This window comes from Rhinatrema bivittatum, chromosome 5 (assembly GCF_901001135.1).
Source record: "Rhinatrema bivittatum chromosome 5, aRhiBiv1.1, whole genome shotgun sequence".
Lineage (NCBI taxonomy): Eukaryota > Metazoa > Chordata > Amphibia > Gymnophiona > Rhinatrematidae > Rhinatrema > Rhinatrema bivittatum.
In genome coordinates this window covers 21256918-21270759 of record NC_042619.1, presented here as the reverse complement: position 1 = coordinate 21270759, position 13842 = coordinate 21256918, and the positions used below count along the sequence as shown (strand labels likewise).

The 13842-nt window shown below is 43.2% G+C and overlaps 1 protein-coding gene across 2 annotated transcripts in view; it reads left to right on the top strand.

Moving 5' to 3' along the window:
• PLEKHB1 (pleckstrin homology domain containing B1) overlaps positions 1-13842 on the top strand; it is a 202049-nt gene that overhangs the window by 28677 nt on the left and 159530 nt on the right. For both annotated transcript variants that reach the window (XR_003856829.1, XM_029602121.1), the window contains exon 5: positions 6197-6349. Coding sequence is in view for 1 of the 2 variants with exons in the window: in XM_029602121.1 (XP_029457981.1) it covers positions 6197-6349 (153 nt within the window). In the remaining variant the exon portion in view is untranslated. The remainder of the gene's footprint in view (positions 1-6196; positions 6350-13842) is intronic.

Here is a 13842-nt window from a genome sequence, read left to right as displayed (position 1 = left end):
AGGACATGGGCGTTCTGGGGCGGGGCCATTGAAATCTGCATTTTAAAATCGGTGGCTGCAGTACGCGGTGGCTTGTTAGCCACACATATTTACTGCTGCTCCTGATGAGGTGAGAGTCTGCAGAAATCGCTTTTTATGGTAATACTAGCTAGATTAGAACTTGGGAGAAGCAAAGAAAAAAAAAAGGTCTGTCGGCACCAAAAATGGTTCTTGTTGTGTCCATTGGCACTATTTTGGGTTTCCCTTTATTTGTTCAGGGCAGACTGTAGCGTGGGATTCCCCACTTGTGAGGACTGCCATCCTGCTTATCCTTGGAGAAAGCAGAACTGCTTACCTGTGACAGGTGATCTCCAAGTTCAGTGAGATGTCAGTCTTCAGGATATCCACCCACCTCTCTTTGGAGTTGGCTTCTTTAAGTTTAAGCAAAAAAAAGTAGACTGAGGGGCCCCTGCATGGATACATGATATCATGCTAGCCTGCACTTGCTCAGTAGATCACAGTCAAAGTTCTAGAAAGTGTGACATAAAAGTTCTGGGACAGGCTGTATTGGATGATGTCACTTGGACCTTTCTCATAGGAAAGAGACAATAAATGCACTCTGTCTTTCAGTGCAATTTAGTTTAAGTTTGTCACAGTTGTATTTTCACAGGAATCAAATAATTACTTCTGCAGTAAGAGAGTGAGTGTTAGCATTAGTCTTTCACCCAGCAGAGGATTTATTTCTCACACAAGCAGCAAATTATGTTCTAACTGCTGAAGTAAAGACATTTCTGAAGTCCACTGGTACTTATCTAGTTCGCATTTGCACATTTGTAATTTAGGCTCAGTCACACTGAACTTGACTTGTGGGTCAACTTTGCCCTTCAGGAATATTAACTTTAAGTGTTCATGTGTGTAACATTCAAACAGGCCAATGCTATATCGTGCGCTGAGCCTAGTGCATGGACTAACGAGCTCTTGGACACATGTTTTGGACGCAATAAGCTAACACCCGATGCAATAAGGAGATTAGCGTATCTAAAACGTCAGGCCAAACCAGCGCGTAGCTAATAGCACTCATCACATACAAATGCATGTAGATGAGGCTATTAGCTATCACCCACTGATGCAAAAAATCGTCTACCCGATGCGCACTTTCAACATGGAAAATGTATTGCCAGCCCCTGTCGCTGGCGATAAGTCTTTATGCGCTACGAGTCATCTGAAACCCCACCCCCTCAAAGCCACATAAAAACAGGAGGAACCACAGGAAGCAGCATGAAAAAAAAAATCTTGCCAGTAGTCAGGTTAGGAAAATGGATGCCCATTAATTGAGCGTCTGTTTTCCTAACCGGCACACAGCCACTTCTCTTGGGCACCCAATACCATGGACATGCTAGGGACCCACAATTTATCCCTAGGCATCCTTTTTAGTGTGATCCCTCATTTATTTTTTTCTGAAATATATTTATTAAATTAAATTAACAAAAAAGGGCTTAAAACAATCCGTCATACAATTCACAGCAGAGATCAGAAACAGAAGCTGTAGCATACAAGTTTGTAAATGATCCATGATCCTCCTTTCCCCCAACCCCATCTCCCCCCCTCACTACCACCCCCCTCGGTCTTTGTCCCCATCCAAACCAAAATAAACCATAGAAACAATTACGATCAGCAAAGTACAGTAATCTAGGTTGTGGCTGAAACCACCACGAGGAATGTGGTAACAAATAAAAGCATAGAAATAACATATTATTTATTTATTTAAAATTTCTTATATACCGCCTATACAATTTGTGGTGGATCTAAGCAGTTTACAAACAGATTAAAACATACATAATAATTTAAAACATCATAGTAGGTGAAATAATTTATTTATTTATTTAGCATTTTTATATACCGATAATCGTTTGGAACATCTAATCGGTTTACAGAAAAAATAATGTAGCCACAGGCTTTACAATAAACAATAAACAAAAGGGATTACATACAATAAACATAGAACAATAGATAATAATAGAAATGCGAGAAGCAAAAGAGCTGGGGGAGGAATTAACTATGGGATAAGATCAAAGATGCATGACATATGTAAAGGGGCTATAGGTGATTTTTGCAAAATATTTACAATTGGAAGGTGCGAAAGTTGAGGAGGGGGAGAGAAGAGAAAGGAGGGAACAGGAAGTGGGGAAGGGAGGGAGGAACAAGGGCCAAAGGGGGTCAAATGGGGGGGGGAGGGTGGATGAGGGGTAGAAGCTGAGGGTGGAATTAGCAGGGTGGATGCGGGGGTAGATAAGGTCGAAGGGGGATTGGGTAGTTGAGGGTCATGTGAATGCTTGCTTGAAAAGCAATACATGGGAACAACTACCAACTATTTACCATTCACAGACAAGAAAGTCACATAGTTGCTCAGTCCTTATGAAGAGAAAGATAACTAGTAAAGGGTCGCCATATTTGCTGAAGACAGGCTCGCTTTTTTGCCGTTTCTTCCCGAACTGAAGTAGTCTCAAATAAATGTCTGTGAATGATACCTTCCACATCTCTAAAGAAGGTCCCGAAGACTGCATCCAATAATGTAAAAGCAAACGTAGAGCAACGAAGCATCCTTTAATGAGCAGCAGAGTGTGGCAAAGGTGCAGATCAGTGGTATCAAAGAGCAGGCTCAAAAGGCAAAAAGCTGGGGACCAAGAGGGTGTGGAAACCTGCATAGACTAAAAAAAATGTTTTAACAGATTCCCAAAGTTGGAATATAACACTACACTCCCATAAACAATGAAAAAAAGATGCAGACAAGCATTCTCATCTCAAACAACAGCTTGAAAGAGATATGTGTGCAGCATTAGCCTTACTTGGCCAAAAAAATCATCCTATGTAAGGTTTTGAGGTGGGTTTCCCATAGAGCCTCAACTTTCAGGGCTTGATTGAATAAAGTACCACTGTCCATTAGATCTCCTGCCGTGCGAGGTATCTCTAATTCCGTTGCCCACTTTTCTGCTAGTGAACTATAGATAATATAGGGCTGGATTTTCCATTCTCGCAGAGAATGGTGAATCCCAGCGTTATCGGGGGACGGGGGGGTGAGGGGGGGCGGGCCTGCGAAATCCGGCAGCGATCGCACCACTGTGGTGTTATCGTTGCCGACTTTCGCACCCAATAACGTCACCATGAAAGGTGGCGCTATTGGGTGCACTACTGGCGGCGATAATGGTGCTTACCTTATCGCCGCCAGCGAAGATAGCGCCGTGTCCGCCTCCTCGCCACCCCGACTCCTCCCCTGCCCACCCCAACTCTAAGCTATTGCACGTGAAAAGGGGCTTAGAAAATGACCCCCATACTTACTAGTCAAAAAAACAAGAAGGAAGTCAGTCTAACAAAGCCGTGAGGAATACAGACATAGAGAGGCCAAGGTCCTCAGAAATATTTATTTGTAAAACAATATTCCGGTGAATGCCCAGAATATTGTTTTACAAATAAATATATATGAGGACCTCGGCCTCTCTGTGTTTGTATTCCCCATACTTACTAGTGTCATGCAGAAATCTATATAGCTTTGAAATGGATATCAGAGGCTTAGATAATAAACATAATAAACACGGAAACAGGTCATTTTCTAAGCAGGTGTGGGTTGGACTGAGGGCAGCCTTCCTTCCTAATTAGGAGTAGCTTTGGTACATCCCACTGGTGTGGATTAACCTGTCTGAATGCTAAGAAATGAGAAATTACTACTCACCTGATAATTTCCTTTTTCTTTAGTGAAGGCAGGTTAATCCACCTTCTTGCCCTTGGCTGCCGGTCTGTGGTCCTATTGTCCTCCTGAGTGGCTGAGTTTCTGGAGATGACTGGTAAGCGTCAGTTTTCAGTCCCCAGATTGGTAATGTTACACTCTTTGTCAGAGCTCTGTGTTCCCTGTTATCTGACTGCCTGAGTGGTTGTCTGTTGATAGTTATAATTATATATTGTTAGTCTGTCCACAGTTGGCTTTTGCAGAGAATACTGGCAGGCTCATGCCAGTGCAGGGGTGTATATACCGCGAAGTCAGCTTTGCTCCGTCTCCATCTGCTGGTAAAGGTGCATAACCCACTGGTGTGGATTAACCTGTCTGTACTAAAGGAAAGGAAATTATCAGGTAAGTAGTAATTTCTCCTTGATAATGGAGAAGGTACAGAGAAGGGCTACCAAAATGATAAGGGGAATGGAACAGCTCCCCTATGAGGAAAGACTAAAGAGGTTAGGACTTTTCCGCTTGGAGAAGAGACGGCTGAGGGGAGATATGATAGAGGTGTTTAAAATCATGAGAGGTGTAGAACGGGTAGATGTGAATCGGTTATTTACTCTTTTGGATAATAGAAAGACTAGGGGGCACTCCATGAAGTTAGCATGGGGCACATTTAAAACTAATCGGAGAAGGTTCTTTTTTACTCAACGCACAATTAAACTCTGGAATTTGTTGCCAGAGGATGTGGTTAGTGCAGTTAGTGTAGCTGTGTTTAAAAAAGGATTGGATAAGTTCTTGGAGGAGAAGTCCATTACCTGCTATTAAGTTCACTTAGAGAATAGCCACTGCCATTAGCAACGGTAACATGGAATAGACTTAGTTTTTGGGTACTTGCCAGGTTCTTATGGCCTGGATTGGCCTCTGTTGGAAACAGGATGCTGGGCTTGATGGACCCTTGGTCTGACCCAGTATGGCATGTTCTTATGTTCTTATAATAAAAAGAGACTTCTTGTAGGAAAATGACTGCAGCAGAGGAAACTGAGAAGAGCATGTGATGCAGTATGGGTTTAACAGGATGAGCTATGGTTGACAAGTTCACCGATAATAAAAGGAAATTGCCTGAGCCTTTCTTTTAAAAAGCTCAAGCGGGGGCAGAAATACAAGATTGAGAAGGATATCTCCATCCAAATCAATGTCCTTGGTGTCCACGTAAAGAAACATTAGTCTAATATCCATGGAATAAGTAAACAAAAGAACATTCCAAATGAGAGCCAGACTAAACTAAAAAACAAAATTACCTGTGGTCTTATTTTTGCCACTGCCCTTAACCAACAAAGTCCAAGCTAAGACTCCTGTACTACCCTACGAAATCGAAAGGCACACAACTAACTTTATCGCAAGAAAACTTGTGTTAATGCCCCCCCAAAAATCTTTATTCATACGAGCAGACTAGGATTTTAATTTTAGATTGAATTACTTGCCAGCCTATGCTCAGTATTATTTACTTGCTGGTACACATAGGTAGTTCCCTGCCGTAGGAGGCCTACAGTGTAAGATTGTACTGAGGTTTGGGTGAACTGAGTTGCCTAAGGTCACAGGGGATTTGAACCCGGCCTTCCCTCGTTCTCAGCCTGCTGCTCTATTAGACTGCTTCTCCCCAGATTATACTGTCGATGCTTAAATTATTTCCACAGGCATAATTACAGTTAACGTGTCCTACCTGATTTATTCACCTGCTTGTTGTCCTTCTGCAAACCAAGTTCAGGAGTGAGTAGAATTGTGCAGGGTGAGGCAGGTGAAGAAGCAGGGCCTGGAGCAAAAGAAGCAAAGAGCAATATATGACGGCTTAGTGCCACACTACAGATTTTCCCATACGTTCACTTTCAACAGAGCCAGAGACGTGACTGCCAGAATGTTAAACGAGAGCCATGTTGGCTTGTGGTGGCTAATATTCTATAGCTCTCACAAAGTTGTCAGTAGAGCCAGTGCTAAAATGCCAACCTTGAGATGTAGTGGCGAGGGCCTTACCATTCATACTATAAATGGATCACTTGTACTTTTTATAGAGTTACTGCAAACATGTTTAATAAGAGAACAGTGATGTACAAAGCAAGGCGAGTGGTTCCGTATGCCATACAGGTAGCAGAAAAGCCTGTAGACAGCAAGAGGTAATCAGCATGTGTCATATTATTGTATTATAAAGCAACTGTTGGTTTTATATTCATTTATGTAGTTATAATACATTTTTTTTGTCTATATTGTTTAAAACACCCTCCCATTCAGCTTTCAGTGGAACATTCAGCTGCCAGTTTTGGCCCAGGACCTAATTTAACATATTTACTCGTCAGCATACGATATTTATTTATTTATTTCAAAACGTACATTCTGCATAGTTGAAATGATCAAAGCGGATCAGAAAAAAACCCATACATAATATTAAATAAAGCACAAACACATGTGTCCTTGACTCTGTACAGTTACTCTCAACCTTCTCCCTCCTCCAAGGCTTGTTTTTGCGAAGATGGAAGAAAAACTGGTTTGACTTGTGGGCGAATGGAATCCTTGTATATTACACAGACGAAAGTCGGAGCACCTGGAAGGACCAGATCGTCATCAGATTTAACTGTATCAATATAAAGACCGGTTTGGAGTGCCAAGGTAAGGGAAGGAGCAGCAGCACGCAAGACAACCGCTTCGTTAACAGTATAAGGAACGTGAAATATTCCCATGTGGGGGTGAAACAAATGGTCCATCAAGCCCAGAATCCACAGTGGCCAGTCTGGGTCCTCAGGGAGTACCTGGCAGATCCCATGGAATAGATTCAATTCCTTGTTGCTTTACCTCCAAGGTTACGTGGTGGGCTTCCTCAGGCCCTCCTGGCTAATAATTGTTTTGGGGTTTTCCTCCAAAAGCTTTGTTCAAATCCTTTTTAAAACCCCGCCATGCTTGATGCCTTGACCGCGTTCTTCGGCAGTAAATTCCACAGTATGATTGTGCACTGGGCGTTAAAATACTTTTTCTGATTTGTTTTAAATCTGCTACCTGTTAATTTTATGGAATGTTCCCTAGTCTCAGTACTGTTTGAACGTGTAAATAATCCTTCTCTATTACCTGCCCCTACACAACTTATGATTTTGTAGACCCCTATCATATCCCCTTTGTTGTCATTTTCTCCATGCTGAAGAACACTATCCTGTATAGCCTTTTATTCGTAAGGGATCCATTCCACCCCTTTTATCACTTTCGTTTTCCTTCTCTGTACCTTTTCTCGTTCTTCTGTTTAATTTTTTTGAATTGGGGCAACCAGAACTGCATTCAGTATTCAAGGTGCGGTCACACTAAGGAGCAGTAGTAATGATAAAAAAATAACGTACTAGTCTGATTTCAGAAATACGTGCTATATGAAATCAGTGCACTGACACGGTCTGTGTTAACCTCACTGCTGGATGTCCTTCAAAAGTACAGCGTTTGTGCAAGACCTCCTTTAAAGTAGCAAGACCACATGCAGCCTTCAAAAAAGCAATGTTTAGTTTGTTTAAATTCTTAACATACTGCAATCTCCAATTAGCATCAAAGCACATTCACAATTAAAAAAAATACAAAAGTGACAGTTAGTTACCAACTGGCTCCATTTCTTTTTCAGAATGAACGGATCAGGTCCTGGTTTTACTTGTAATGTAACCGGTGTGGACCCTTGCTGCTGTGGTGAGATTGTCACAGCCTATGGGACGAACCCCTTAGGTCCTCGCCGACAGCTGGCGAAGATTCGCTGGCGAGAGACTGGGTCTAGGGCTTCACCTTGACCAGCCCCTTTCCACGCACGTTGACCCTTGGGTTCCAGGGGCCAGCAGGACTTAGGCAAGAGTTTCTTGGTGAATGGTGGTCCAGGGCAAGGCAAGGGGTCAGTGGAAGGCAGCAATCAATAACAGTCAGCGTCCGGACGAAGGGTCAGTGGCAGGCAGCAAACAGGCTTAGTCAATATGTAGGCGAAAGGTCGGATCCAGGCGTCAGTCCGTAGGGAAGACCAGGACGAGGCAGGAGGGACTGATGCAGCGGGATGGGCTGGGAGGCAGGAGAAACTGGATGAGACACGGCTGGGCAGGCAGGAATGGCGAGGCGAGCAGGAACACGAGCAACACACACACTACCAAGGAAGGGGGGGAACCTGTTGTTGAGGTGAGCCAGGAGGGTCTGAGGAGCCCTTAGAGAGGGCAGAGCTGCTGAGGCACCGCGAAGCTTTTTCCCCATCATGAGCCCTTTAAGAGGTGCCGTGCACACCTAGGGGGAGACAGAGGAGCGACAACACGACGGCATCCCGTGCCACGCTTGTGTTGCCGGCGGTGGCCAGGCTGCAGAAATTTGTCGGCAGCATTGGGGTGAGTGAGGCGGCTTGTGGAGATGTCCCATGAGCCACCAAACCTAACATTACCCCACTGTGTGTAGATAGATTTAATAGGCTTAGATTCAGAGAAGCACATGCTTGAAGTTTGTTGGATGTAGAGGTGCCAAGAGTATGGAAGGCAGTTAACTGAGGAGTGAAGAAGGGAATCTAGCCTGGTCTTGGAGGGCGGATGGGTGTTTAGAGTTGGTGGGAAGTCTAGCTGGTGGACGGTTTGTTCATTAGTTGAGCTCAGATGTAATTTCTTACTTGCTATCCAGCTGTAGTGCAGTGTCAGAATAGTCTGGGTAAATCCTTACTGGGGGTGTTGCCCGTTGGTAAGGCAGGCTCTAGGGCAAATTGTGCCCTGGGTGAAAATGGTCTATGGCACCCCCCCTCCTCCCTCCCTCCATCTATTCTCTCCTTTCGTGGATTACAAACTGGCTAAAAGACAGGAAACAGAGAGTAGGATTAAATGGACAATTTTCTCAGTAGAAGGGAGTGGGCAGTGGAGTGCCTCAGGGATCTGTATTGGGACCCGTACTTTTCAATATATTTATAAATGATCTGGAAAGAAATAAGACGAGTGAGGTAATCAGATTTGCGGATGATACAAAACTGTTCAGAGTAGTTAAATCACAAGCAGATTGTGATAAATTGCAGGAAAATCTTGTGAGGCTGGAAAATTGGGCATCAAAATGGCAGATGAAATTTAATGTGGATAAGTGCAAGGTGATGCATATAGGGAAAAATAACCCATGCTATAGTTACACAATGTAGGGTTCCATATTAGGAGCTACCACCCAAGAAAGAGATCTAGACGTCATAGTGGATAACACATTGAAATCGTCGGTTCAGTGTGCTGCGGCAGTCAAAAAAGCAAACAGAATGTTGGGAATTATTAGAAAAGGAATGGTGAATAAAACGGAAAATGTCATAATGCCTCTGTATCGCTCCATGGTGAGACCGCACCTTGAATACTGTGTACAATTCTGGTCGCCGCATCTCAAAAAAGATATAATTGCGATGGAGAAGGTACAGAGAAGGGCGACCAAAATGATAAAGGGGATGGAACAGCTACCCTATGAGGAAAGAATAAAGAGGTTAGGACCTTTCAGCTTGGAGAAGAGACGGCTGAGGGGGGATATGATAGAGGTATTTAAAATCATGAGAGGTCTAGAACGGGTAGATATGAATCAGTTTTTTTACTCTTTTGGATAATAGAAAGACTAGGGGGCACTCCATGAAGTTAGCATGTGGCACATTTAAAACTAATCGGAGAAAGTTCTTTTTCACTCAATGCACAATTAAACTCTGGAATTTGTTGCCAGAGGATGTGGTTAGTGCAGTTAGTGTAGCTGGGTTTAAAAAAGGATTGGATAAGTTCTTGGAGGAGAAGACCATTACCTGCTATTAAGTTCACTTAGAGAATAGCCACTGCTATTAGCAATGGTGACATGGGATAGACTTAGTTTTTGGGTACTTGCCAGGTTCTTATGGCCTGGATTGGCCACTGTTGGAAACAGGATGCTGGGCTTGATGGACCCTTGGTCTGACCCAGTATAGCATGTTCTTATGTTCTCTATCCCTGCCTCCACCCCTTCTTCCTTCCTAAATCCATTCTTTTCTCCATTCAGGCCCCCTCTCTCCCCTTTCTCCAGGCATTCTATCCTCCCTCCTTTGTCTTCCTCCCCTCCCTTCTTCCAGTCACACCCTCTCTCCTTTCCCCCACCTCCCTCTAGGCACTCTCACAATGTATATAATATACAAATTCTGTAGTCACCTCAGTAAAAGCAACACAAACTCTCCACTAACAGGCACTTTGGAAATATCACAAAAACCAAGAAATGCCTAGCATGTCTTATACAATATAGGCAGATGATAAATAAATATTTTAATAAATAATAAATATATAAACATATTGCAAACCTATCTGGAAAACTTGCCATACCAAAACAGCACTAACACTAACCTTAACCCTTAGGACTCAAACAGCAAAAGTTGTATCTGTGAAAGGCAGTATTGCAAATATTACATTGAGCCCAATACACTTCTATTGGAAAAACCCAGAATAATTCAGATCCTTACACAGAAACATAAGCACATAGGATATGCTATGCTCGGACAGACTAAGGTCCATCATCAAGCCCAGCTTCCTGTCTGCGACAGTGACCAGTCTGGGTCACAATTACCTGGCAAATCAAGAAAAAGTAGATCCATTTCTTCTTGCTCACACCCAGGGATAGTGATGACTTCCCCTGGTTTACCTAAACTCTAGTCAAATACCTCACCTCCGTCACATATACAGAACACCGATAGACCCTCATCTCATACTGAATAAGGACCACAAATTAGAAATATGTGGACAAAAACTGAACTTAAAACCCCTAGAAGCTAGACTCTGCATACAGTGTAATACTAGAGAAAGAAAATCAGAAATGCACTTCCTCCTGTACATGCAAAATACAAAGGTATTGGAAATACCATTTCCCAAAACTGATACATTTCAGTCACTAAATTTAGGATGTTTTCTACCTTTGTTGTCTGGACATTTTATTTTGTTCTAATCAGGTTAGTCCTGGTCTTTTTTTTTAATGCTTTCAGTACTTTCCTCTTCTCCATTTTCCTTTTCCAGGTCTCCTTTTTATTTTCTGTTTCTTCTCTGTTCTCCAGTTTGCTTCACTTTTTCTACTACATCTATCTCTGACATTGATCCTTTTCTTTTATCTTATTTCTCTCTTCACTGATAGCTAGATTTCACCCCTCCAGTTCTAGCCGCCCTAGTTTTTAACCTTCCTAACTCTCCCTTCCATTGCCTCCTCTCAACCCTCATCTCTCCCTCACTGATCTCCAGATATCTGACTCTGTTGTTGTTATCCTCCAGCTGCTGCCTTTTTTACTCTTTCATTTCCCTCTTTCTACAGCCATTGCTCTTCAGGCTCTCCTATACCCATCTTTTTACCCTTCTCTCCTTTCCATTTCTCCACATTTTTATTGTCCTCTCCATAAACTACCTCGCTGTTTCTTACTCCATTATCTTTTCCAGTCCTCTCAATCTTCCTATTTTCATCTCTTGCCTATACACCAGCTTTCTGTCTCCCATACTCACCCTCATTCCTAGCTTTTCATCCCCTTTCTTACATCCTCCCCATTCTCACTCCTTCCATAGTCTCCTGTTTCACCCTCTTTTTCATCCACTCCTTAGTTCTCCATTTCTACCCTCTGTATTCACCCCCATGTCAGCCCTCATCTACTTTCTTCTGCCTCTTATCTTCTAACTTGCTCAAACTCCTTCCCTGTCACTCACCTTCTTCCTTGGCTCCAGTCTCTTATGTCATCTCAGATCCTCTCATCCCTAATCCCATGTCTTGTCTCTCACTCTCTGCCCCACCCCCTATTCTCCATCCCCCATTACCCCTACACTCTCAATTGTCCCTCCAACCAAACATGGCCCTTTCTCTTCTGTTCCTCCACTCCTCTCGCTCCTTTTCCCTCCTTCTCCATCCTGGGTCCTATCCACTATCCTTGATCCTCGCTCTCCCCCACCCATCACCCCAGGGACAATCTCCCATTTTGTGATTCTAAGTCCCATTACTTTTGAACTCTCCCCTATATACCCAGCTCCTCTTTGGACCTCCTGTGGTCAGCAGGGACAGTGCACAATAGCATATCAGTTTTCTCTGCTGCATGGGACCAGTATCATGGTTTGAGTCACAAAATCCTGCCAGCACGGCAGAGGAAGCTGATGGGCTATTAAACGCCTCTCCTCCTGCCAGCCGCGTCCATGGCAGGGGGTGTACAGAGGCATACCCAACGCAGAAGACTTTGAGGAGGCTTAGCCTCTTCAAGCCTTGTCTTATACTCTGCACCTATGATCACTGCTGCTGTTCGAATGACTAGTTGACTATCCCGATGGCCAATGCTGGCAGCACCCAAAGTGACCCTCATCTTATGGCACCCTCGGAGACTTCCCAGCTTGCCCTATCCAAAGGCTTGCCCTGCCTGTGAGCTGTACGCTTTTCTGGGTAACTTTATTTCCCCCTTTTCTTCAGACACTGCTGGCATGCAGCCTCTAGAGCCAGCTTTCTCCTCTGGCGGCGTGGCCTGGGGGCCGGGACTTGGACGGTTGAAGGAGGCAGGGGGAGCCTGCTCCTCTGCCCCTCGTCTTGGTTCTTCTGCCTCCAGAGCTGGCTTTCTCTTCCTGAGGAGTCAGCTGCTGGTGAGAGAAGGTTGCAAGCCCAAATCCAGAGATGCATGGCTGCAAAAATAAGCTCAGTTTGACCTCCCGCTGGAGCAGGCAACTTTTGTTATTACTTTGTCTGTTGGTTGTCTCTTCCTTAACCTTCTCGTGACCGCATTCCTAGATCAGCTGTTTTTTTTGTCCACGGTAATATGTTTTAGGCTTATTTTTCTTTATTTCTTTGGAATAAAAGAGGATACATAAACACTTTTTTACACCTTCCTTCTCTTGTGGATGCTCGTCTTATCCTTATACTTTGTAGTATGTGCAGCAGAGAAGTGGAATCTAATGCTTTTGAGCTTAGAATCCGAGGTCTGGAATGAGAATTTGGATGTCTCCTCTGCTCCTGATTCTGGGTGTCCCTGGATAAGTCACTGTCTTCCCACGTGTCACTCAACCCAGCTGTAATCAGGGAGAATAACAGAGTTCCTTCTCATGTCTTCCCTTTTTGGAAGATTCCATGTGGCCTGGGTGCCAGGTTAAGCCTGTTGCTGCGGTATTTCACTGTAAAGTCTGCTGGAGGCTATGTCTGGATGAAAAATACTCGTGCCTCTAAATCCAGGTTCTTCTCTTTTATGATTGTTTCATCCATTAGTGGGATGCATCAAAGTGTTGCTAGCATTCATTTGTATTTAGGAGCTACATAGCTGTGCTTAGACTTTGTTTCAGAGTGACGAGAGAGGCTGAGAATGAGGGGGCTTTAAAAACGTTGCTTTCGAAAAACACTTATTTTCTCTGCAATAAGCAAGAGAAGGAATAACTGGAAATATAATAATGCATATCGGAACTACAGGTAAAATTGTGAAGCTGTTTTGGTTAGTACTGCTTTCATTTCAGACTACAGTAATGTGTGCAATATAAGGCAAGGAAAACATAGCTGCAAGATCATATTAGAATAATTTTCCATTTTTAATATTTTTATTTTTTTTTTTAAATAAATCTTTAGCAGACCCACAACAAAAAGTCAATACATCACATGTTCAGTCAGACACAAAATAGTATACATCATGATTATAATTTACCACATCTGTGTCACAGGCGTGTAAGCTACGATTCTTTTCTACACCACAATTAGTATCTGACCCAGATAGAAGTTTATGCTTCAAGGTCGTCTTTAAAGGCATAAATAGATTGCTCTAGTGAGGCAAATTCTGAGTCGTTATTCTTCCAAAATTGGGAGTTGCAGTGACATTTTCCAAAAGAAGGCAATGTTAATTAAATGCATGCCAGACCTTTTAGTAGTAGTGAATACTGATGTGCATCCCTCAATGACCCTGAATTAAAAGGGGAAGTAAGCATGAGAAGATTAACCAATATTAGTAACAATTTCACCTTGGGCATCTGACAAAAAAAAATGCTGCACACATATTATCTACACACAACCAGAAATAGTCCCATCCCCCTCCAGTACAAAAGGCTGAAATTGCTAGATTTGGATAAATAAAGTGAATAGCCACAATTACAGTGAAGATGTTTGTACATGAATTCACCTTTTCTTAAGGCATACGGATAGCTTCAGGCTCAGCCGCCACA